This window comes from Chelonia mydas, chromosome 7, assembly GCF_015237465.2.
Source record: "Chelonia mydas isolate rCheMyd1 chromosome 7, rCheMyd1.pri.v2, whole genome shotgun sequence".
Lineage (NCBI taxonomy): Eukaryota > Metazoa > Chordata > Testudines > Cheloniidae > Chelonia > Chelonia mydas.
Genome location: NC_057853.1, coordinates 77,375,014 through 77,402,116, shown reverse-complemented (window position 1 = coordinate 77,402,116; position 27,103 = coordinate 77,375,014). Strand labels below are relative to the sequence as shown.

General features: G+C 38.4%; 1 protein-coding gene across 8 annotated transcripts in view; it reads right to left on the bottom strand.

Moving 5' to 3' along the window:
- Positions 1-27,103, bottom strand: part of LOC102939922 (solute carrier family 22 member 15-like) — a 66,726-nt gene that overhangs the window by 13,389 nt on the left and 26,234 nt on the right. For 7 of the 8 annotated variants that reach the window (XM_037904542.2, XM_037904540.2, XM_043551367.1 and 4 more), the window contains 5 exons: positions 26,404-26,533; positions 22,323-22,544; positions 13,753-13,893; positions 11,233-11,318; positions 5,284-5,392 (listed from right to left, as the gene is read on the bottom strand). In XM_037904542.2, coding sequence (XP_037760470.1) covers positions 5,284-5,392; positions 11,233-11,318; positions 13,753-13,893; positions 22,323-22,544; positions 26,404-26,533 — 688 coding nt within the window. Of the gene's footprint in view, positions 1-5,283; positions 5,393-5,572; positions 5,620-11,232; positions 11,319-13,752; positions 13,894-22,322; positions 22,545-26,403; positions 26,534-27,103 lie in introns of all 8 variants that reach the window. The other variant, XR_005226178.2, reaches the window with a different exon arrangement.

Below are 27,103 nucleotides of genomic sequence, written 5' to 3'. Positions count from 1 at the left end.
AGGACTCAGGCAAGCAGGAGATGCATTCCTCACTGAAGCCAAAGCACTCAGTGCAGAGTCCAACTGACCTGGCTCTGACGGAGGTCTCAAGCCCGCCTCCATAAGTAAAAACTTTAGTCTCTCTTCATGGCCCTTGTTTGTGTGAGGCTTAAAATTTCTGCAGATCTGGCAGTGATGCCAAACACAAACTTCTTCCAAACACTTCAAGCAGCCTAGGTGTTGGATGCTCACAGGCAGCAGCTTACTGCAGGAAACACAGAGGCTTGAAGTTCAGTGACTGAGGCATCCCTCTGTACCAGGTATTGGATGAAATCATCAGGTGTGGTAACACTTAATCTAACTACACTAATAACTAAATAATAACTTTAATAATACTATAAAACCATTTACAATAAAATCTAGAAAGAGCCTACTAAGAATCCTTGCAAAGGCAAGGCCGGGTGGTAAGAAGAAACTCAAGGGGCTTGAAGTCAGCTGGACCCTTTATATTGGTGCCCGGAGGGGCATGACAGCTTGAGCTTGAGCCACCCCAACAGGTTTCACTAAGGGAAAAATTTCCAACAAGTGTAAGCGGAGCGCACAAACACCAAGAGTGGAATGCATCTGTGCAACCACTCAAAGAACTTCTGCTTCATGAACTACTTTGAGATTTTGAAATATGGCTTAATTTCAAATCTGAGCAAAACCCAAATTATTCAAAATTCTCTGATGGAAAATTCCAGAAAAAATTGTTTTGGATTGAAACATTTTGTTTCAGCAGAACTGATTTGTTTTGGCTTTGACTTTTTATTATTATATATTATCTTCTAATTTATAATACAAAAAAGAAAAACAAAGTAATTTCTAAACAAAAACTGATTTTTTTGGTTTTACTTAAAATTTCTGTGAAAATAAAATTTCACAGTTTCAATTTTGACCAAGCTGTATTTTCCATCAGAAAATGTTCTGTCAAAATGTTTTTATAACCAAATCTATTAATACCTATCTATGAAAAATTAGTATGAACTAGTACAGATTTTAATTTTTTATAAAGCCAAGAACCAAACTAAAAGTTACAGTAACACAAACTGTAACAGAGTCACAGAGAAGCACACGGACACTGCAAGGGTTCACAGGTGATAAGAAGGATCTAAGTGACAATTGGGCCTGCCTCTACACTTTATGACCTGGGAGTGGAGAGGTGGAGAAAAATCTAGGGTTGGGGTGTGGCTGCAACAGACACTCCTGGCCAAAAGAATCGTCTTGCATATGCCTGGGGTGCTTGTGCACCCAATAGTAGAATTGATATGAACAATCATTTGAAGAAGAAACAAGTGTTCTTAGTGGGTACTGCAGCTTTGTGTTGGTTCTAGTAAACTATATTCCTAGAGTTAGTCATTTTCTGCCATTGTTTCTGTTATAGGATTAGTCTCTGGACCAGCAGACAATGCACTTTTGTTTTCTTTCTATAATTTCTGGATGCTGGGAGTCTTTGGCACTAAACAGGTGTTAACTGAACTTAAAACCTGCATGTATTTTACAAGTAATAAAATTGAAGAAATGGATTATACTATGACATCTCTGGTTTCCTCTAAGTTTTTAAATTTTTGCTTTTGAACAAAATATTTAATTTAACATACAGCATAGTTACACTTCAATATAAAATGAGGAAAGGAATACTGAAGATGTCTGCAAAAGTTCATAATACCACGAGGTGGTGCTAAAGTTTTGTTTTCAAATTAACCATCTGGCACAAAAATTGAAGTACTAGTGTGACATTTTTCTTGAATAAAACAATGAAAATATTTGAAACTGATTAAAATATCAAGAATATATAAACATATTTATATGTTTGTGACACAATCACTAACCTGTAAGTGAAAACAGTTTTGGTATGGGACGTGCGATGCAATAGCATACTGTTTTATTAAACGTAATCAAATTTCAAGAATGAAGATAGTTTAGAAAAATGGTACTCTTCCTCTCCCCACTGCTACACTCCACCTCTCCAAATATAACATTTGGTTATTTCTGTTCCAGAAATAAGTGTACAGATTCTCCAGGGGGACAGAGCTGTACCTGATTAACTGCCCCTCTCCCCCCCGCCTCCATCACAGAGGACTTATTTCAATTACAATTGAGTACTGGTATAATTCTCAGTAAATATGAGCTGTTGCATATCTGGCAATAGCAGCAATCTGACTTCGGAAATAAAATGTTTAAACCATGTGATCACTGTGAAACAAACAAAAGCCAAGAAATTAAAACTTATCACTCCAGGCTTAACTCACACAATTCAGACTCAGAGAATGATAAGTACAGGATGAGGAGGCAAACATTAAAAATACACAAAATGTTTGTAACAAAACCCAAATTCAACTAGTTTTTAGGTAAGTTAGTTATAAACCTAAAACTTGGCCCAGGTTTTCAAACACAGGGATTTGTTTCATGTAAAGCTCCTCCCATGGTCTGTGACAGAAATTGCAAAATCCTGAAGAGTCAGAGTGTGCAGATCTCCTTCAATTGTGATATCTTATAAGCTGAGAATTACTATGAACCTTTAGTGCTTAGTGCAGTTCAAGGTGTTGGTGACCACTTTTAAAAGTTCTGGCTCTCCTACGACCACCCTCAACTCAATGTTAACACACTTACTATTAGCTGGGATGCTTCTGTTGTAGTTCCTAGCTTATAACTCTCCAGGAGCATCAGTGGGTTTTCCTAAATGGAGGGCCTCAGCCTATGGAATTTGCTCCCATTGACTGTCCCCTAGAGCTGTAGATTCATGTATTTCAAAGCAGAACAGCATCTCTTGGGTGTGCAGCCAGCTCCAATGAGCTGCAGGGAATTCGATAGCAATAGAGCTTGGAACAGCAATGACAGCAGAGCAGGCAGAGGCTCAGCCAAAGGGGTTTTAACTACCACGTTCTCCTGACCTCTACAGCTAATGAAGTCAAACTGATTTTTACTATTTGAACTCTGAACATTATTGTCTGGTGTTTGGTCCAACCTCTTCCAACCCCTCTCTCTCACATTCCTTCCACTAACAGCCTCACTCTCCTTGTCTACTGCTCCTTCCTTCCCCATTTCACTCAGCATCCCTATCCCCTTTCTTACTATTTACTCATCTCTTACTGCTATTTCTCCCTACCTTCTAATAAAGGAAAAAGAAAAGGAACTAATAAGCAGTGTGCCTACCATATTCCTGAGGACTTTGCTTATATGTGGTTGCCCCTCACCTCTTTTCTCCTTACTTATTGTTTTACTGTCCTTTCTGACTGTAAGCTTTCTGGAGAAGGACTCATATCTTCCTTTATATTTGTTTACACAGTGGCTAGCACAACAGGGCCCAAATTCTGACGAGCATTTTTGGGACACTACTCCCATATAAATGATAATATTTTGGTGGCATGGGAAAGAGGGGGAGAACAGGAAGGGTATTGTGTACTTCACTTCTGTAACTTGGCTGTTAACTTACTCTTGATAACAGGTGTGATAATTCACAATAGGTTGACAAAAAACTATGTAATATATGGTGCGGTTTTCAGTTCATTTGTTTGCATATTATACTTCTGTAAAACAATGTGTGGTTGCTAAGGCTCTATATAAATTCTTTGATAAAAATATTTAATTAAATAACATGAAGGTATAAACAAGTAACTGTTTTTCAAAAGACATCATATAATTACTACATAGGGGACTTTAATTATACAGCAGTGTTATAAGAACTCAGCTTTTTATTGCATGTGCCATACTGAAGAATTAAGTTAAAATGTTCTTCCATCATGTCAATTATGGTATTTTGTATAAGAGCAAGAAAAGGGGAAGTCATGGAGTAGAAATTTGTTTTTATGAATAAGAATTTTACTAGTAAAATTAGTGATAGAAATAGGAAAAATATACCTAGGATTATATTTAAGGAAGGATTTTTATTTTACCCCGGTGTAGAACATGTGTCTGACATAAAAAGTATATTCAAGTAATAAATTTTATTATCAGTTGCCTTGATAAGTGTGAACTCATGTTATTTTACTAAAAAATTAACAAACAGAAATTAAAATAACCCAGCCACTAGTAACTCCTTTTGTGTGAAAATTGTTTACATTTACATACATGCTATATCAACTGTTTCAGACTCTTTAGCCTAACTAAAAGAAGGCTATGGGGAGATATGATTGTTCTCTATAAATACATCAGACAGATAAACACCAGGGAGGAGGAGGAGTTATTTAAGTTCAGCGCCAATGCTAACACAAGAACAAATAGATATAAACTGGCCATCAATTAGTTTAGGCTTAAAATTAGACTTCCATCAGAGGAGTGAAATTCTAGAAGAGCCTTCCAAGCGAAGAAGTGGGGGCAAAAAAAAAATCTAACTGGTTTCAAGGATGAGCTTGATAAGTTTATGGAGGGTATAGTATTATGAAACTGCTACAATGGCATGTAGTTGATCTGCGACAACTATTGGCAAATATCTCCAACAGCCAGTAATGGGACACTAGTTGGAGAGTGTTCCGAGTTACTACAGAGAATTCTTTCCCAGCTACCTAGCTGCTAGATCTTGCCCACATGCTCATGGTCTAACTGATCACCATATTTGAGGTCAGGAAAAAATTTACCACCAGGTTAGATTGGCAGACACCCTGGGGTTTTTTGCCTTCTGCTGCATCAAGGGGCATGGATCACTTGCAGGTTTAAACTCATCTAAATTGTGAGTTCTCCGTAACTTGAAGTTTTTAAATCATGATTTGAGGACTTCAGTAACTCAGCCAGTGGTTATGGGCCTTTTACAGGAGTGGGTGGGGCAAGATTCTGTGGCCTGCAATGTGCAGGTCAGACTAGATCAGGGGTTTTCAAACTTCATTGCACTGCGACTCCCTTCTAACAACACAAATTACTACATGACCCCAGGAGCAGGGAGTGAAGCCTGAGCCTATCTGAGCCCTGCCACCCCAAGCGTGGGAGCCAAAGCCAAACCCTGACCCCACTGCCCCAGGCAGGGTCAGGGGCAAAGCCGAAACCCAAGGACTACAGTCCCAGGCAGTGGGGTTCAGCTTCAGCCCCAGGCCCCAGCAAGTCTAAGCCAGCGCTAGTGGCTCTACTCACTTTGGGGTCCAGACCCACAGTTTGAGAACCACTGGACTAGATGAGCATGATGGTCCCACCTGGCCTTAAAGTCTATGAATCTAAATGTTTTCATTTGAGCCAAGATTAACAATTAATTCAGTAATACAAATTTAAACAAATCATTAGCCAGAAGTTACATTTCGTACGTCAAAAATTATTCAGATCTAAATTTTCAATTACCTCACTACTGTTGGGTAGAGTTCAGAAGTATAAATATACACTATATTGAAGGCAGCACTGACGGTCAATTTTCCGCACAAGGCTAACAGAGTTGGACTGAAGAATAAACCTTTGGAAGAGAGAAAATAAATAAATGTGACTATAAAGAAATATACACACTTTTCTGGGTTTTTTTGTACTAAGTTGAAAACATGGTCCTTTTCAAGAGACTTAAACACAAGTATAGCATTTACTCTTTGCTACTGAAGTTTGTTCGTCCAGCGTAAAAGCTATCTATCCTATCACTTACCAAATATCCTCCTGAACTGGGATAGGAAGGAATTAAAGACCTCTTTCCTGCAAAAAAAAAAAAAATTCCCCTACAGTTCACTAATTAAGTATAGACCTTTTTTAAAAAATTATTTTAAACCACTTGTAAATGGGTTTCGCATAGTAATATTTTTATACATTTATTGTCTGACCTTGTGCATTCCCTGTGGGATCATAAATTGATGCCCTAGCTGATATACTCTAATTTATGATGCTACTGCACCACATATACAGGACTTCATCACACTGACAGATGTCTTTCCGACAACTAAAATCCTTGCCTCCAGAGAAAACATATATTCTGTCATGTGACTAAGATGTATATTTCTGACCAAGAAGTCTCCCCCAGTGCTTTTGGGAAACCCAAGGTTACTAGCAATAATAATGACGAGAGGGAGAGAGAGACACACACACACACAGAGAGAGAGGGAGGAACAGAGAAAGACAAACACATACACATGCACACAAGAAAAGATGGGACTTTTTAAGGTAAAAATGAAATAAAAACATGAATGTATTATGACAATACAAGTACAAAATCATGTATTATGTGACTGAATTCATAAGCCTATTCAATCAAAAGGCATACATTTTCTAAAAGGAAAAGCTTGAAATTATGTAAGTAAAAACAAGAATATTGTAATTGATACCCTAATCTACTAACTAGATAGGCCTACTACTCCCTTGTATTTTTCCTTAGATAATGACACTTTTACCAACTTATTTGCCTTTCGCTAAACACACACTCAATTGATGCTACATTGACTGGAGAAGAGTGCAGATCTTTTAAAATCTGAAAGAATTAAGTTTAACTCTCCTGTTAACATGATTTTACTTCCACCATTTTGATAAAACAAACTATGACACAAACTCATTTGTAAAAAGATGTTTTGGGTAGAAATCTGGATCTTCAATTTTACTTGCTAGAAAAAAAGGAAGAAAGTCAGAATTATGTTCCAAGAACTGTATTTCAGATTCTTCCTCCAGTTCTGGGTTCAACTTATTTGGATCAAATCATGTTGGCTAATTATTGGAATAGATTGTTTCTCAATTGTTTATTTTGTCCTTGTATGATTCCAATTCTTTTTAACTGGATCAAGCCAGATTTCTACTTGAACTGAAATACTAGGCTCATCAGCATATACACTGGAACTCTGAAACTTCCTTCAATTGCTTTTCCAAGTTTCATGTCTTCTTGCAGAAACCTTTGTAATGTAAAGTGGATACAAAGATTATTTTAAAAAATCCTCCATGTGCTCAATGCAAATTTCAACATACATCTAATAGCTGGATGCAAACGCAGAAACCCAGTCTTCCTGATAGTTACACTGAGCGTAACTGAGAAACTGGAGCATCAATTTTCTTTTTTTCAATCAACAAATCATGAATCTGATGGTAGCTGCAGTGCATTTCAGAACTTCAATTTTTACTGCTTTTTCAGTGAGGCTTAAATGATGTGCTGAACAGCCATACATTAGACATTTAGGATTATTATACCCGAGATGTTATCGTGTTATTGCTGAGGCAAAAGACTCATTTGCCATATTTCCCTTTGCATTCCTGGATGGCATTGTTAGCAACTCTGACACAATATTCCATGGCCTTTTTTCCAGAAGTAGAATCAACAGTATTAAACACATTTTCTCCTGAATGGATGTTGGTAGCCATCAGTGAGGCAATTCTAATTTTCAACCAGCAACCTCACATCAAGTGTCAACGTGAAACCTTTCAGTTCTTCCTTTATTTCTTCACCTGAAGCATCTAGTGGCGGCCTTGTGAATTTAAATCTGTCTAGTGGAATATATCCAAAGGGAAGTTCTTCAAATATTTCTGAAAATGGGTAATTTTGTGCTACTATTTTGGGCAGAATTTTGTGAAAATGATGTTAGAAAATAAGAAAGTTCCAAGTTTCTTATCAAGCTCAAATATTTGCCATTCAGTTATTTTTTATGGTATAATCACCAGTTGGTTGATCTTTGCCATTTTGTGTGTGTCAGAGATGACCAGAGATTGTTCATAAATGAAATTGATATTAAGAAGCTGCTGGAGCACCTGGAATGGGAATGGTCACCATGACTATGCTTTTATGATAATGGCATCAAAAATGTTGCACATGGAGTGTCATCATACACATTAAGGTTTTGCTCTTCTACTTCAGTAGGCAAAGTTTCATTCAGTGGCACTTTCCATCTTGAAGAACCCAAATATATATTTACATTTTACTGTAGAAGAACTATCCATGCAGGATAATGTAGCTCTCAAAGTCCCTATTACACAGATTAAAACTCTGACTGGCACTCACGGTCAAACACTAGGAAAAACATCCCAGGATATGATTAATTCAATATGAATTGCTTTTTAAAAAAATTTCCCTCCCAGATACACAAAATAACTTTCAACTTCAATGGACCATTGACATCAATGGAAGAGCTGTACAAGTTAAAAGAACATTCATGTTGTATACTACCACGCAAATCTGAGTAAATAATTTTCTCCTGGTTGGAACTTGCTACCTTTGTTCACCAGAGTCCATTACAAGAGATGAAAATGGAGGAAGCTGCTCCTACCTCTTAGAATTATTTTTGAAATCAAATAAAATTATAGCTTAGTTTGCCCCATCTTCCAACTCAAAGTTCCTATGAATGAATGTCTTAATCCTAAAGGAATGGGAAGAAAGGGTGGAGGGGGAACTATAAGAAAGTTCTAATTGTGTTTTAATTTAAAAAATAAGTTTTTAAATTGACCAATAGACATCATCTTTAATGGCTGAAAAGCTATAATTTGTCTTATTCCACGTGTGAAATTATTTGGATCTATTTTGGTTGATAAACAAGCTGAGCTATCTAGAAATCAAGTTTCTGATAGATGAGGACATGCAGTGCATGTGTTTAGTACCTAATTATAATTTTAAATCCACTATAATAAAAATCAAGATTTTTTTTTTGTTAAATACTTCAAGGAATGCAGACTGAGACTAATAAAAATTGCTTTATTCTAATAACTACAGGGTCAGATTAGAGAGGGAACAATCCTCACTTCATGCTGGGAACTGAATCAGACTGTATGATGCTGGGAGCTGAATGGTTTAACTGACTACAAATATTCTGGGCCCAAGAACCAACTTTACTCAGACCAGGCTAGAAACTGACACACACATGGTAACTTTATCAGTCACCCACAACATCAAAACTCCAAACGGAGTAGATTTTATGAAATTCAGCAGTGCTTTAGCAATCCTTACTCTGTTCTGGTGCACTATCTTTAAAGATGATTTTTTTTTTTTTTTACTCTTGCTTTGACACGTGGATGAACAGACCTACATGCTGTTTTTAAAAAATCATCAGAAAAAGTAAAAAATTAGTTTGGATTGAAAGGGACTGAAATGAAATGAAATGGGGGGGAGGGATAGTTCAGAGGTTTGAGCATTGGCCTACTAAACCCAGGGTTATGAGTTCAATCCTTGAGGGGGCCATTGGGGATCTGGAGCAAAAATTGGGGATTGGTCCTGCTTTGAGCAGGGGGTTGGACTAGATGACCTCCTGGTCCCTTCCAACCCTGATATTCTATGATTCTATGAAAGTCAGTCCATCACATAAAATAGCAGAAGTTACTAGTTATTTCCACCTGCATGCCAAACATAAATATAACTTTTTCTTAAATCAGTCTATTTTAAAAAGTGGTTAGAATTCAGTGTCTATGGAAAGCTGATAATTGGGGCTGCAGCCCCACATTAGCAGAATAAGCTACCTGTTGCACTGAAACTGACACCAATGTTATATGGTTTTAATAAATGTTTGATCCTTCACTTGCTCACCAGTATAATATAAATGGAGGTTGCAAATGCTCAATGCAGTTTAATATTTCAGACTGAGTGATCTTGCATTCTATTACCATTGTATTGAAGTTTGTTATGGTAATATAGTATACCTTATCCTCCTCAAGGACTCATGCAAATGAGATGTGTATCTCATGAGGCTATCCCATTGAGAAAAGTTTTACATTAAAAAGGGGAAAAAATGCTTACTTCTACTTCTGTTTCTCTGAAGATATAATTCCAAAAAGATTTCTATTCCTAAGCCTTGGGTCATTACCACAAGCCTGGAAGAACTACCTCAGTGCTTAAAGAATTTTGACCCTTGAGGCTTGCAGTAGTAGGACAGAGAGAGAGAGTCAGGTCCCCTACTGGCTGATGTATGCTGGATATAAATGCTTCCCTTTGAATATTCCAGTCAGTTCCTTTGGTTTCACAGGACGTGAAACTCCCAGGATGGTCATCCAATTCAAAATGGTTAATTAGGACTCAAAATAAGTCCCACCCCCAAAACACAAAAACTAAGTGCAAACACTGAGGCACCTTAAAGAGGGACTAACCCCCAAACTCTGAGGAGAGTTATGATTGCTGAATGAGAATCCCTTCATAATGGTATCTCCAGAGAACAAGACTTACACATAAGTAATTCTTTCTTCTCTAAAGATCCTATCCACCATGATTCTTACTCCTAAACAGTAGGAACCGGGGAGAATGTCCCAAAAGAAAAAATAGGCAATCTTGATACATGCAGCAACAACATGCCCATTGCCAATAGCGAGAAAAAGAAGCAGGCTTAGTTTTAATTACAAATGAGTTCAGCACTTTGATGACAACTGCCTATCTAGTCGTAGTCAGGGGAAGGATCTACACCAGCATGGGAGGCGTTAGCACCAAGTCCTGGAGCTCAAAAGCTGTGGCTAGCTCAGGCTTACACTTTGAGAATTTACCCTTTGTAGTACTCCGGTCTGGCCTTGGGCTAGACTTACAGGAATCCCTATGATTCCTTAAAGAGGGATTTCAGGCACTCCAATATCTTTTTCAGTACACTGGGTAACAAATTGACAGGCAAATTGACATACCCACATATCAAGGTCAGCTCCTAGGCAAATGATGTACCAAATACAGCTATGCAAACTGGACACAATCGTGTTGCACTAATATTCATATGTTCGCCGAACTTAAAACTACAATCTCTTTCTAGTTTCCATTCTTATATTTCTTTCCATTCAGTACAAACTAAAAATTCATACAGACAATGACTTGTTTATATTGCTCTATATTCTATACACCGAAATGTAAGTATAATATTTATATTCCAATTGATTTATTTTACAATATGGTAAAATAAGAAACTAAGCAATTTTTCAGTAATAACTTGCTGTGACACTTCTATATTTTTATGTCTGATTTTGTAAGCAAATATTTTTTAAGTGAGATGTAACTTGGAGGTACGCAAGACAAATCAGACTCCTGAAAGGGGTACAGTTGTCTGGAAAGGTTGAGAGCCTCTGCCGAACTGTATCTCAATAGTAACACTACTATTTTGTAACATTAAGTAAAATAAAATGTACATGAGTAGATAGCGCAAGATTCTACAATGAATCTGGTAGGATTTTTTAAAAACTACTGTAATTGTGCAAATACAATTTGTCACAACTTTATTCAATAGTTTGTACCATGTCCAGTTCTAATGCAACCAAAACATCTCCAAAATATACAGTCTTTACTAGGTCCCTACTATTTCCTAACAGATTAGTTGAGTTTAATTGTAAAACAATTATCTGTAGATAGACTAGCTCAAGTTTACTTAGACAACAGTACATACTCACCAGAATTTTCTGGTAAAAACATGGTAAATATACATGTAAACCCTGCAAATATCAGGAAAAAAGTTGTAGTTTTACGTCTTCCAGACCTAAGAGGAAAAAGAGTACATGGTTAGATAAGGTTAAAATCTAATCTCATCAAGACAGAAAACTTGCCTTTTTGTATTTGTCTGTGAAAAGCCCAGGGCTGTAATAATAATAATTATAGACATATTGTACCATGTTTCAGACAGCGGTTTCAGTTATGTAATTACATACTTTTTTAATTACGATGCATTAGTATTCTCAGAGACTGCTTTCTAGCAAAATGTTTCATTTTTTTCAAAACAGTTTTAGTGAATTCATTGTTCATGAAAACTATCAACTTCTGCAACAAATGAGCGAGGGTGTCCTACAAACAGCAGCCTCATTCACTACACAGCCTTGATTCATTCTGTGAGCACAATCCATTCTGTACAAAGAATGAGGCTGGGATCCTGTGGAAAATACAATACGTGTTCGAGTAATTAAGAGATTATATACTAATGCATACACACAAGGGGACTGAATTAAGGCTGGATAGGCAACCTTCATTCTGGCCTTTCTAACCCCTGAGTGCTTGATTATGAAACCTTAATATTCTTTTACATAGTTTTTGTTGTAATATAAAGTAAAAAGTATAAAATTCATTTTATATTTAAGTCTTAACAAGAATACATACGACTCCACAAAGGCTATTTCCACACCTGTTTACTCTGGAATAAAAGTGAAGTGGACCTGACTGAGAAGCACCAGCCAACAATCATATTTGCAGTACTATATTATATACAATTGATATTTACTTACAAAGGATTACAAATAAATTTGATTCTCAGTCAGTAAATTAGAAAATCACTGATAGTTCAACTGAAAAGTTAAATATATTTCTAGAATAGTGAATGTGCCTGTTACTCAGTTTACACTGTAAAATATATTAGCTATATCTATAGATTTCTCTTATCAACAGCAGAATTCTGGATTCTTTACAATCAATGTAGAATATTTGCATTAAAATGATCCTTTTCACCCTTTTGAAACAAAATGTAAGAATTTCTTAATACGTTGTAGATTAAGGCTAATACCAAACTTCAGGCTACCTGGCTTGTTACAGATAATACCTTTTAAACTTTTATAACTACATACATCGCTATGCCCTCATAATAATGAATAAAAAAAAAAGTTCTCAAATACAGATGAATATATTTTCAACAAATTACACAGGGACTAAGCCGCTTATGTCCCATGAATGTATGTTATGCAGTTTAAATTGAAGTCCTTGATCATTTTAGCTTGGCAATCTTACAAGCTCAGTGAGTTTATATGTGAAATCCTGGCCCCAATGATGTCAGTGGAGTTTGCCACTGATGTAAATAGGGCCAGGACTTCACACCAAGTTCCTTGAATGGCAGTGGGACTGCAGTTTTACATAGCTTTGGATTTCTAGAGCTAATGCTTAGCTTTTGGCACTGACAAAATTTTTTGTAACTGAGGGCCTCCAAAAACAGAGAGAAATACGAAAAATTATGGTCTAAGTGATTATGACTTTAAAAATACTGAACCATTTTTTCTTCATAACTGGCTTCATATTTTAATGCTTGATAAAAACAAGCTAAGTTCAAAGTTCTTGCTACTTCAATTTGTTTAGTTATTTGGGTGCAAACTTTCTAATCCTGTGGGAATTCTGCGCCACTGCGCATGTACAGAATTAATGTCCCCAACAAATTTCTTTGTCTCTCCATACTAAGCCCCTCTACTTTTAGATTCTGCTGGGCTGAGCCTGCCTGCCCATACCTGCTGTGCCTAGCACAGAATGACAGGGCCTGGGGTGTTTCTGGGACAGGCCTAACCCTTGCACTGTGTCAGGGTTGGGTACAGCCTCACCACTGAGTCCCTGCCCGGGAGTAAGGGGGCTGCAAGCTGATCTCCCACCTCTATGCAGCCAGTGGCCTGTGCTCCTCACTGCCATGCTGGAGCCTCCATATTTATATATTGACAAAAGTTTGCAGAATTTTAAAATATTGTGCACAGAATTTTTAATTTTTGGCACAGAATTTCCTCAAGAATAAGATATATAAAAAGAGTATTCTACCCATACTGACAATTATTTTACTCAGATTTTTTCAAAAATAAAAAAAGTTCCTACTTAGGCTGACACTAAACATTGAAAAATTCAACCTAATAGGACAAAGTTAGGTGACACCAAAAAGAGAGGGGTGGAAAATGCTAAACACATTCCTACCTTAAGTACAGGAAGCCCTACAGTTAACTGCCTCCCAAGAGAAAGACAAAGAGGACAAGGTAACATCTTTTATTGGGCCAACTTCTGCTGGTGAAAGAGACAAACTTTCAAGCTTACAGAGAACTTTTCAGGGAAAAACAGTTTCAGGAGTACATAGTATCTTACCATTAGAAAAAAAAAAGCTAAAATAAGCTTTTCCCTATTTTATATATATATGATTCTAGCCTTACAATACAGATATAAAACTATAAAGTTAATATTCTTACCAGGATTTCTCAATAAAAAACATGCAGAGAGGAAATGCAGGAACTTCTATAAGGCCATAAAGAGCTACATTTAGATATAGATTTCCTCCTAATTCACCGGCATTGAATGTTAGGCCATAGTATACAAGGCTGCAGACATACCTGAAAACATCCATAAAGTTTGATTAGTTTTGGTAATAAGCATTTAAAGCTAAGATCTTAAGTTAAAATTTCTTTAAATACGTACTAGTAGTACAAAGAGAATTATTTCACACACAGCATTATGGATCCCATTCAAAGAAAGAAAAGATACCACAGTTTCTACTTAAATTCACAAAGAAACCCGATCTTCTTGCCAAAGTACCACCATAAATATTATATAATATTATATATATATATATATATACACACACACACACACCCCAACCTGGGGAGATTTGACATTCCATAAGTATTTTTAAAAACTCTTTAATAGACTGAATAGATGTTAACTTCTACTCTATTAAATATATAGCTAAGTTTGCTATATATCAGACAGGTCAATGAAAGTAGAACAGATTGTCCAGCCTCATGAGAAAAATTCATGTAACAAATATAAAAAAGGATAATAAAGTATATTGTCCAGGTAGGAGCAAAGATTCACTCTCATGGATTAAATATATTACCTCTTTTGACACAAGCAGTTTGCCAAATTCAGGGCGTTGCAGGTTGTTCCAGTTAGAAGTTGATATTGAAGTCAGGTATTTTCTTTGATGCTGTCACTGTGCCTCAGTGGGTCACAGCTGAGAATGCCAGATTCAGGACTAACTGCTGAGAAATAGGGCAGACTCTCTCCAAACTGGTGGTCATTCTTTCATTCGATTATACCAAACCAGTAACAAAAGTAAACTACTGGAATAAACTGCTGGCTTGTAAAGTCTCTCTGGTAACTTCTGTTGTTCAATGTTTGGCTGCGTGTGTGTTCTCTCTATTCCAGTTCTGCGCAGATAGTTGGCACAGACTTGACTGAACGGCTCAATAAGCATAGACCCGTTCGTAGTGAAGGAAGATGGTCAGGTTTATTGTTAATGAAGCACAGTTCTAATGTCCTGACTCAATGGTTACGGGCATGGGTGGCAGATATCATACGTTGTAGGAGGGTGGGCCTCCCCAAACAGCCAGGCATGGGCCTGCCCATGCTCCGCCCCCAGTTCCCCCTGTGTGGTGGCCCCAGCTCAGGCAGCTCAGCCTGCCCTCCGGGGCTCCGGCAGGGGGTGGGACTGGGGGGCTAGGCTCCCCCAGCTGGCAGTTCACATGCCGCCCATGGTTACAGGTACACTAACATGGGATTGCCTGTTGCAATGGACTAGCTCAGTTAACAGCAGGACTTCCCATTATCCCCTAGGCCAGCCAAAGACACTCCCTCTGAGATACCGCTTTATACGCCGATACAAACAAGTTACGTATTGCCCCTCTGATGTGGTTAGGTGTCATCCTCTGATGTATTTAGGTGACCCTCATTACCCTGTACATGTTGGTTCAAACAAAAAAAATTTCTATCCATTATGCTGTCATCCTGACCTTATCTTTAAGATGGGTCAGCGTGTTCCTATTATCTTTGGGGAATGTGTTGGTATCGAGGTGTTCTGGTACCACCTTTCTGGAATCCGTTTGCATGTGTGTTCTGTACCTAGCACTTCTTAGTAATGTGTGTTTCTGAAATATCAACCCTGTTCTTACCAGATGCTGTGAGCAAGGCCTGTCTCTTGCTCACAGCCTGACTTTGCTTTATAGCAGCAAAACTTTGACCACTACTTCAACCCAGGCCTCATACCAGGCCTTTGATACAAGGGCTTATGTCTCAGGCTCTCTTCCTACTACAACTTCCAAAAGTTTTTGTTGCAAATCCACAGTCTAGAGAATCAGAGCAGGAAAGAAACAAAATGGAGATTTCAGGGGTATTTCATATCCTCTGCCATGTGCCTGGAAATTTACTGTCTCAAACAAAGCTCACACCCCAGTTTGTGGAAAGTTACTGACACAAGATGGAGTCCAGGGTCACAAGAGCATATCACATGTCCTTACACCGCTTGATGACTCACAGGGGATAGGCCATTGGCCCCTTGGAGGCTAGGGCATCCACAGGAAGAGCTATCTGGGCGGAATGAGTTTCTTCTATGGCCCATTGTGAGAGCTAAGTGTCATTGATGAGTTATCAATACATAGCTGTTTGGTCTTGATGTAAATCTCATCTGGTTGGTGTTACCCAGGAATACAGCACATATGTATGATGCCAGCACATAGCCAATATTTATGACTTCAGATTAAAAAAATGATACATTCATATAAATAGGATAATCATACTTACAAATCATAACTTTTCCATTGACACCTCACATGACATACTTTGGACAAGATTTCTTGCAACTGTATAACAATGGCAATATCAATGATATAAATGGCCCTATTCAATCATTCACCATCACAGATGCAATCTTGTTTATTTACAAAGAATGTGCAAAGTCCTCTTTGCCGCAAACACAGGAGGAACCCAAAAACAGGTGATAGACGTGAGGGTTAGGATTAGCAATTCTTTTGCCAGCACCAAATCCAGAAACCCTACTGTCTCTACGCTTCTCTCAAAGTCACAGACCACGCTTGTCCAGGCTGTGTGTGTCATAGAAATCACAGAATATCAAGGTTGGAAGGGACCTTAGGAGGTCATCTAGTCCAACTCCCTGCTCAAAGCAGGACCAATCCCCAATTTTTGCCCCAGCTCCCTAAATGGCCCCCTCAAGGATTGAACTCACAACCCTGGGTTTAGCAGGCCAATGCTCAAACCACTGAGCTATCCCTCCTCCCTAAAGGAGGTGTCTTTCTCCCTATATTACTGCACATGGTGAGTAACCTTTTCTTCATTGAGTGATGTCCCTATGGGTGCTCAACTGTAAGTGACTATATAGCAGTGCCCCTAATGGAAGGCTGGAGCTTTGGAGTGGCATTTAATGCAGATGATAGGACAGTGTGTCCTAGCAGAGTATTTGATGCCGCGTCCTGAGTAATGGCGTAGTGAAGGCTAAAAGTGTCCACTAATGCCCATTGGCCACTTTGCTGACATTTGCAATCGGAACATTGTTGAGAAAGGCAATCAAGATGGAGAGAGAGTGGGTGGAATGTGCTCTAGCTCCAGAAGAGTGTTGATTGTGTAGCTGGTAGGACAGAAGTATACACTGCAAGATCCCCTTGGAAAGGCGCTGCTTAGAAATGGCCCCATCTGTTGATCTTTTGGCTATTGAGAGAAATAAGGAGGACTTGGACTCTGTCCCTTTGGATCTTGTGGAGTACTCTGTACAGAAGGCAGAAGGGAGGAAAGACAGAGTCACCGCACTTCCCAATTAAGGAGGAATGCATCTCCCAGGGATCCACATCCTAGGCCCACTCTCAAGCAAAATTGAGGACAGCAGGCATTCTCTGGTTTGGCAAATAGATCTATGGTGGGGAATTCCCAGCAGTTGAAGATGTGCTGAAGGGCTCGCGTATCTAGCTCCCATCTTGATCGTGGAAGAAGCTCCTGCTCAGTGAGTCCGCAGTGGCGTTCTGGTGTCCAGGAAAGTATGCAGCTGAGATGGTGATGCCGTGCTGGATACACCAATTCTATAATTTCAGTGCCTCCAAGCATAGCGAATGGGACCTCGCTCCACCTTGCCTGTTGATGTAGAACATGCAGGCACTATTGTCTGTCATGACTCTGATAGTGCGATGTGTGATCAGTGGGAGAAAATGTAGGCAGGCATTGTGGACTACTTGTAACTCTAGGAGGTTGATGTGTAGAGTGAATTCGGTTAAGGACCATCTGCCCTACACCGTATGAGTGTGAAGGTGCGCTCTCCAACAGATTAAGGCGGCGTCGATTGATAGTATCATGGACGGTGCTAGCTGAAAGAAAGGAACCCCAACACGGATGTTTCTGGGCTGTGTCCACCAGAGTAGTGAGTCTTTGATCATCATAGGCATGGATAGAAGTTTGTGAAGGCTGTGTCTGTGAGGAACATAGACTGTACGTAGCCACACCTAAAAATAGCACATGTGTAACTGTGTATACTTTACTACAAATGTGGCAGCTGCCATATGGCTAAGTAGCTGATATGTCCTGGCTGAGATCTGGGGATAGGTTCTCACCATGGATACAAGATTGACTATGGCGAAAAATCGGTGAGCTGGGAGGAAGGCTCTGGGTTGTATGGCATACAATTGTGCCCTGATAAACTCCAGTTGTTGCACTGGTATTAGCATAGATTTCTCCAAGTTTATGTGAAGGCCAGGGCTCAAGAAAAGGTCCATTGTCATTCAGGTAGCGTGAAGGGCATCAGTTTCGGATGAGGCCTTGAAGAGACCGTCAAAATATGGAAATATTACGACTCCCTCTTTGCGTAGGTAGGCAGCCACTACCACAAGGACTTTGGAGAATGACGGGCTGTACAGAGTCTGAAGGGCAGTACTTTGTATAGATAGTGATCAGTCCTCATGATGAATCAGAGGAACCATCTGTGGGCAGTGTGCATTGTGATGTGAAAATACATGTCTTGGAGGTCAAGGGCTGAGAACCAGTCCCCCTGTTCCACTGCTCGGATAATGGTGGAGAGAGTAACCATCTTGAAGCATTGCAGTTTGTCGAACCTGTATAGGTTTTGAAGATCTAGGATCAGTCTCTACCCGTTGGATCAGAAAATAATGGGAGTAAAAACCCTTCCCTCTGTGCTGCGATGGGACCAGCTCTATGGCTCCCTGTTCCAGAAAGTGGTTTATTTCTTCTCATGGAATGCGTTTGTAAGAATGGTCCCTGAAAAGAGAAGGGGAGGGAGGGAGGGTGGCTGGGTGGGCTAGATAGGAATGGGATGGAGTATCCTTCCTCGATGATCTCCAGAACCCATTTGCCTGAGATATTCAGCAGCCATGATGGAAAGAAAAGGGCTATATGGTCACCAAACTGGCAGGCTGTTGGAGATGGTTGTTGTGACTGGAGCAGGCTTCTTGGGGCCTTGACCACACCTTCAAAATTGTTGTTTGGCCAAAGGTGCATGAGAGGTAGCTCCTTGAGGAGTCATATTATCTGCATTTGGTAGGGGGCTTCGGTCAACTTGTTGGGTGTCCTACTGTCAATGGGGAGTGTACTGTGGTGATTGGGGTTGCGGGAGAGGTTTGTATTTCTCTGGTCATCTCTTCAATACTTCATGCCAAGAGAGCAGAGAGTTGCTCAAATGTCCTTAATGGAATGTAGGGATTCAGCTGTAGGCTCTGCAAATAATCTGGGGCCCTAAAAGGGTAGGTCCTCAGTGGTGGTTTGTACCTCCTTAGGGACGTTGGAGAGGTGCAGTCATGATGCCCATCTCATAACTATGGCAGTCGCAATGGAACTGGCAGCAGTATTCGTGGAGTCCAACAAGGCTTGTAAAGCTGTTTGGGCCAAGAGATGTCCTTTGGATACAATGCCTGGAGTTACTCCTTTTTGTCATCAGGAAGGTCTTGGCAGAGTTCCTGTATTTTGGAATAATTGAGATAATTGTATTTGGCTATGAGAGCCTCACAGTTGGATATTTGGAATTGGAGCATAGTGGATGAACAAGCCTTCCGACCAAATAGCGCCAATCACTTCCAATCCCTGTCATAAGAGGTGGATAGAGGTTGGTATTGGTGTCCCTTTCCATTCATAGCATTGACCACTAAGGAATTTGAAGTCAGATGCGAAAAAAGAAAATTCCATGTCCTTTGTGAGAATGTAATATTTTTTGTCTATCCAATTGCAGGTCGGCAGGACAGACGCTGGGGTCTGCCATAGCACCTTGATGGGATTGAGAAGGGCCTCACTGACACGGAGGGCTATTTTGGAGGATGCAAATGCGTGCAGGATGTTGAGCAGTTTATGCTGCTGTTCTTTCACTTCCTCGAAAGGAATCTGGAGAGAGTCTGTTATCATGCCAAACAACTCCTGGAAGTGTTTAAAGTTGTCAGCGGACATAGGGAGTAGAGGCATGATAGCCTTATCAGGGGAAAAAGTGAAGAAATGGAGTGGCAGTAGAACTTCCTCTGCCAGTTCTTCTTCCTCATCTGCTATGGAGAGCGGCTCAGTCTCTGGTGGTCAAGAGACCAATGGAGATGGCAAACCTGTAGGCCTTTGACTTTGCTCTATGGGAGGCTTCCCAAACTATGCTCTATACATGGCCCAAGGATCCCAGTATGGCCAATATGGAGGGAGTGGCACCTGGGGTGCATCCATGACAGTTCATACCAGGGCCCTGGTCTGGTTGTGAATAGTGACTACATGTAGAGGATGCAAACCAAACGTAACCAAACATCCTGGTCTTTTCTGGACCTGGTAGTCAGGTTGTGGCAATGAGTATACTTTTGTGGGAAATGTCCCTCTCCTAGGCAGCAAATGCCCTGTGGGTGACCGTTAGTTACCGGGAAGGCATCCTGGCAGAAAACACACCTCTTAAACCTGGGAGTTCCAGGCATAAGGGTGAGGGGAAAAGTTTCCAGATAGATAGATAGCTAGATAGGATGAGAAAGGTAAGAACTACTAAAACTAACAGGTTTCAGAGTGGTAGCCGTGTTAGTCTGTATCAGCAGAAAGAACGAGGAGTACTTGTGGTACCTTAGAGGTTATGCTCAAATAAATTTGTTAGTCTCTAAGGTGCTACAGGTACTCCTTGTTCTTTCTGCTAAAATTATCAGATAAGACGCTATCTAACAGGTCAAAATGAGAAGCAGGCTCTGCGGCAGATTCCATAAGAACAGCCATACTGGGTCCGACCAAAGATCCATCTAGCCCAGTATTCTTTCTTCTGACATTGGTCAATGTCAGGTACCCCAGAAGGAATGAGCAGAGCAGGTAATCATCAAGTGATCCATCCCCATCCCAGACCAAAGATAGTAGAGAAGGAACTGGGCAGCGGTTGGGCCGCACAGCGCTATATCTAAAGGTAATAAAGAAATCCAGACTAATTTTTTATCCTGGCATACTGAAGACTTACGAAAAACATAGACTAGTTAGTCAGTCACAGGTTAGAAGGTTAGTGATAGGTGTTCCTGATCAGCTTACACAAAGTCAGAGCTCTTCCTATGACTTATTGCTGCTCTGGTCCAGGGCCTTTATTTCCAGATGTGTGATTTTCTCTCCCATTATGGGCCCATTTTTGAAACTGTGCTTGACGCAATCAAGGGCACTAAGCCCAGTGCACCCATATATCAAGAGTGCACCCAAATCTGATATTTAAAAAAAAAAAAAAATTGCACCTGCATTTTGTCTTTTATGTAGCCCTGTAGTAATTACAGCAGTAATTAGAAGATAAAGGGGTAAGAAACTAACTGCAGGAATGCAAGAGACCTACAGGCCTACATCTATAAAAACAGCTTAAGCATTTAGCATAGGCATAAGGCCTTAGGGAGCCTGAGTAGGAATAGCTGCTCAATAAGTTAGCATAAGTAAGTAAACTAACAATGACCTTAAGTCACAAGAAGGCATTAGACTTTGTTTATTGTTTTGTAACAATCACAAGTGCCACAAACTGCTGGTAGGTAACTACAAGAAGGCAGTTTATACCACTTAAAAGTATTTTTGGAGGGGAACATTAGCAGATGCTCAACCGCAGGTAACCATAGTAATCCAATTGACCTATATGTTAATCAGCTTTGCTTAATTAATATACTAACTTATAGGATAATGACATCCCAATATTATCAGGGCGAGAAAGTTAAGATACAGTAAAGGACGGAAGAGTTATGCATACATATGCATAAGGACCATCAAGGCCTATAAAACATATGATTTTATGTACAACCATTGGAGTGCTTCATCAGCATGCCAGAGTTGGACTGGATCTGTCTCAGCTTTTAGAGCTCTCCCCAAGGATAGAGTGAGTATATACCTGTAATGGTGCCAGTCGCACCGACAGTGTTCTATTACATAACTTTATTTGTTTGGATTGTTTTACTTATTGGACTAATCATTGCAATAATAAAACTTTCACAGTTACAGGTCTTCCCTAAGTAGTGTTGTCACTGCAGTGCCCCACAGGCAGTAATTCTGACAATTCTAACATATTAGAATGCTAATTGGACAAACTAATCAATAATCTAATCAATAATTAATTAATAGATCAGGCAACATGTGAAAGCTCATGACTAGATGTCGTGCCCACACTTTGCCCCCGCTTACATCTACACCGGTCTATTTTGAGCTCAGTGTTTCATTTTTACACCTACATTTTGACAATTCATATATTTAGTATATATTCAGTCAGAATGTAAGATGGAAACAATTATTAATTTCTGTATTAGCATTTAATTTTTTTTTTAATGTTTTGTTGTCTCCAGCTAATGTCCTATTAGTTTTTGGAACAGTTTCCAGATAATACAACTTGATCAAAGGTATTACAATGCAATACCAGCACAATGTTTCAGAAAACCAACGACTAGAATTACTAACAGAAAAACTCAGAATTTTATTCTGAGAATGCTATTATTAAATGAAGGGAAGAAATTGAAAATCTTAATCAGTTTCTCATCTTTGACTAATTTATGCCATCTCAGCACCACTCCTTTTTACTACTTACCAGATATACATCAAGATGATAGTTCGCCACCGAAGGACTGGGTGTTTTATTAGGTTTAGGACACCAGATGCTGAGTCATTCTTTTTCATTGTTCCTGCACATGGTTTCAATTTTATAGTCAACCTTTCTTTTCCATTACCACAGGCCAGGTATTGAAGCACATCCTCTGCTTCTGCAGTATTCCCCTGGGAATACAGCCATCTCGGTGATTCTGGAAGCATACTACCAAGGCAAGATACAATAGTGAAAGTTCAGTCCTACCAACAAAGTACTGTATCAACCTTCTTTTTCTGCAAAACACCTCAAGTGTCATCTTGTAAAGCAACTGTATATTAAATCTAAACATTTGAGATCTAACTTATAGTACAAGCAAGTTAAAACCCAGATATTTTCTCAGTCAGTTTGTATCAGGTACCCAAATTCTTTTTTCTAATACCACGTAAAATATTGTAGGCAAAATGCTATGATGTCTAAGTATTTCTAAAATGTAATTTAAAGCCAAATCTTGACCTCTGCTGAAATGACGCACAAGGGAACAAAAAAAAAGAGCACATCAGAAACCTTCTCAATTCCCATTCACTGTGCTGCCCAAGGCAGAATTTTGTCCTTTATGTTAAAGAATGTCTTAACTCTTCACCCCCTAACAGAATACCCACATATTCATACCCAAGGAAAATACCCTCACTTGGTAATTACCTTGACGCTATACCTCAGTACCAATTAATCTCCAGTCTCAGAAAAATTTGGAACTTTAGTTCCACAGTAATATCAAAATGTTTAAAGCCAACTCCAAAACAGTAAAAATCATAATGAAAAATAGTAATATTGAATTGTTAAAACATTTCACTAATTCAAACAAACAAACAAAAAGCTAGAGCAGAAAATTAGGCCTCGCTGCATTTGATTATAATCAACATGATCTTTTTCACATTTGCTAGCCTAGCAAATAAAATAATGTTTCAAAAATTCTCTGCTCTTCAAAATCAATATATTTAAAGGTAATAAAGAAATCCAGACTAATTTTTTTTTCCTGGCATACTGAAGACTTACAAAAACAAACACATTTGCCACAAGACAAAAGCATACAAGACACATGCATACACAGTATAACTTAATATTTACTTATTTATTTTGTATTTTAATATTTAATATTTATTTAATTGCTGATTTAAATGATAACAAGCCTCCTAGATAATGTTTGGCAAGTGAGGAATCAACTTTTACAACAGAAAATTATCTTAAAGACACCATAAGCTAGTATTTCTAGAAGAGACAGACCAAAGCTGAACGGATTTAGTCAATATGACAAAAGCAACATTAATAAACTACGCTTTGATATTATTTTAGTGCCAGTATAATACTGAATTGCTACTTGTCTTAACAGTATCTATCCAATTTAAATATGTGGAGAATTATTTATTATTGCGGCCTAGCTCATGTTGTGGATGGGGACCTGATATGTGCAAGTGAACCAGAAGTCATCCCCACCCCCATTTTTTTTTTAAATAAAAAAAGGAAAAGGGTTTTCCTATTGTACCTCTGAGTGACAAAAGTTTTACCAACGAAAGTGCAGTGTAGACATAGCCTAAGTAATTTATCTTTCACTTTTGCTCTAGATGCTATACTGTGTCTGAGAACATGAGTTTTACAGAACAAATCTAGGTAGCATTGCATGCAGATTTAAGGATCTTATTTTCTTCACTGGGAAAACAGTTCTAACAAATAGTTTTAAAATAGCAGATCAATTAAATCTGATACTCAATAAGTCTATTTTTTTTTGCAATAGTACAATAGTTTATAGTTTACAGACAATATTTGTTGATTTCTTACCACTTGATTTCTCCAGTTTTTAGAAGAATATCTTGCTAGTCTACATTGCGAGAGAAAAATGTCTCACCTTTTATTTGTTGTTTTAAACAGGAACGAATATATAATGTCTGCTGGAAGTATTTATCAGTATTTATACTTCTAACTTCTGAAATGTAACAGTGCAAAGTGCAAATCCTATCATCCCCTCATTATTTTCCCAAAATGTTATTGGATTAAAATGGTCATCAAGAAGAAAAACTTTAAATTGCTTATCAAAATGGAAGGAGTGGTTCTCTTCAAACAGCTTTATCCCATGATTCCTCCCCCTTTTACATTTCAATTTGGACATTTTGCTATTGTTTTTGTACAATATTGTTCCAATAAAAGTCATAAAAAACAAACTAGAAACTATAAAAACATTTTAATTTAACTTGGTTTTGTTCCATGTTGTATTTCGGTGTATAAGTCACTTTGTCAGATTCCTTGAAACCAATGTTAAACTTTTCTCATTTCAAAATCTCTGATGCTCTTTAATTAAAATGCAATTAATTTTATTAATTATGTGGTGAGTGGGCTCTTGGAAATAATATTCAAAAACGAAAAATAGGTTTGATAAGACTACATGCATTTCAATTTCTGAAGGAAATTAAATTTTTTTATATGGGCCTCTCCTTTTCATCAAATTAATCTTGGGCCCTACAATTAAGTATCTCAGAAAACAAATTCTATGTCAAAGAGATAGCTCCATTTCTATCATAAATATAACATGCTAGAGAAGCAAATGATGTTAGATGAGGCGTCCCCTCAGCTCTCCCAAATCTGCTTTTTGGGGGGTGGGGGGGGGAGGATTTTTGTACACTGCAGTATCTTTGCATGACAAGTAATTTCAAAGGCAGGCCTATGTGGAGCCAATATCATGAAGGTGAAACATTGTTTTTGATATTTATTTAGTGTGCATACTTTTCTATTTCTATGACGATACTATATTATGCTAGCAGCTTTAACTACAGTTTTCTGATAATATGTATATGATGCATGATTTCTTTTCACATAATACTTCTAAAGTGTGTCCTGCAACAGCACAAGTCAGACAAAAATTTATTTGACTCTTTAAATATGCATGTATCTAAAATTCACTCTATAAATAATGTGTATTAAGAGAATCAATTTAGTATCACCCATCTATCATATAAACAGCAACCACATGTGGTACTTTCACACTCAAAACAAGCAAATTCTCCCCTGACCCTTTAACGATACATGCAGAACTCAGTGAATGCTAAAATTACTTGATAACAGAGCCCACTCTCTTGGCTAGCTCACAGCTCATACCCTCTGGCAGCCCTCATCTTCCCTCTGCAGATTTGCCACTGCATTTTCTTGGACAGTTATCACACAACTGCTTGCTTCATGGGTCTTTGTCCACCACAGCTTTAACAGCATGCTGGCAAACCATCTCCTCTTATGACAGGTTTCAGAGTAGCAGCCGTGTTAGTCTGTATCCGCAAGAAGAACAGGAGTACTTGTGGCACCTTAGAGACTAACAAATTTATTTGAGCGTAAGCTTCATGGGCTACAGTCCACTTCATCGGATGCATAGAATGGAACATACAGAAAGAAGATAGAGAGAGAGAGAGAGAGAGAGAGAGAGAGAGAGAGAGAGAGAGAGAGAGAGAGAGATGTATATATATATACGTACACATACAGAGAACATGAAAAGGTGGAGTAGGAGGCTAATTAATTAAGACGAGCTATTATCAGCAGGAGAAATCTCCTCTTATGGGTTCCACTGTCCCTACCCTATGCTGCTCCTGTCCTCTTATTCCTCCATTTTTACCCCAGCTCCTGATGAGTCACTCGTACTTCACTTATTACACAAGTCAGAAGGAAGAGGTTAAAAGATTTCTGTGTACCAGCACTAACCAAATGGAGACATATTTAACAACATTAAGGCAAAGCTTCTAGCTTCTAATGCTTCAGTGTCAATGAGGTTAATATCTCTACCTACATGATAAAGACAGGGAGGGTAGGCTTCCTTTGGCATCTTTTCTTCAAAGTCAAGTAAAATCTCAAAGCCTTTGTTTTATTAGTGAAAACATCTGCCAAAAAAACTCTTCGACCTTTGATTTCATATATGCACTAATCTTATCTTGCTTTGAATATAAAAATCAACCGTACTTCCATTGCTCTATCTTTCAATAACAAAATAAGGTATTTTTGTTAAACTGCTACACATTATATTCTTATACAATAACAAATTTGAACTACTTACAAAGAAAGAAGAAAGAAGAAAACCCCAGGAGAATTTGATACAAATGCGAGGAAGCGCCATTCTCGTATGTAGTAACCCAGTAAGGCATAAACTGCTATGCCGACTGCAAATGTTAAATTTGTTAACGAGCCTGAAAATAAAAACAAAAAAAGTTACTACATCAAACAATGACAAAAGCCCACACTCAGATGCCTCAAATTTCTAAGCAGTGAAATACACTAAGTATATACTCTTCCTACAGTACATAAAGTCTTTGCAACATTCTTGTGCAGTTATTATATTGCTTTGAGTTCATTTGAATAAATTAACTGATTCTGATAGTATATGGATTATGTATATGTATTTACAGAATTTTAATATTTAATTGTTTTGTGGGAGGCAATAAAAGCAAAGCTCAATGTAAAAACTGTATAGAGAAGCTGAGGTGGGAGAGGAAGTGAAGGGAAATACTATAACGGATTTAATTGGATGCATGATGACAATCTGGAGCCGTCGTGAGTCAGGCAAAACTGGAAGAGAACTCTAAAACTGGAAGGGTAGTTTGTGTTGTATAGAAAAAACATGAACTTGAGTGATGCTAGGGTAAACTTACCAAACCTTTCTGAAGAACAAATATCTATAAAAGGTGTTATGGAAAATATATAGTCAATGTCAATCACTAAAGCCTAAGAGCAAACTTTTTCAGTCAATTATGTGAAAT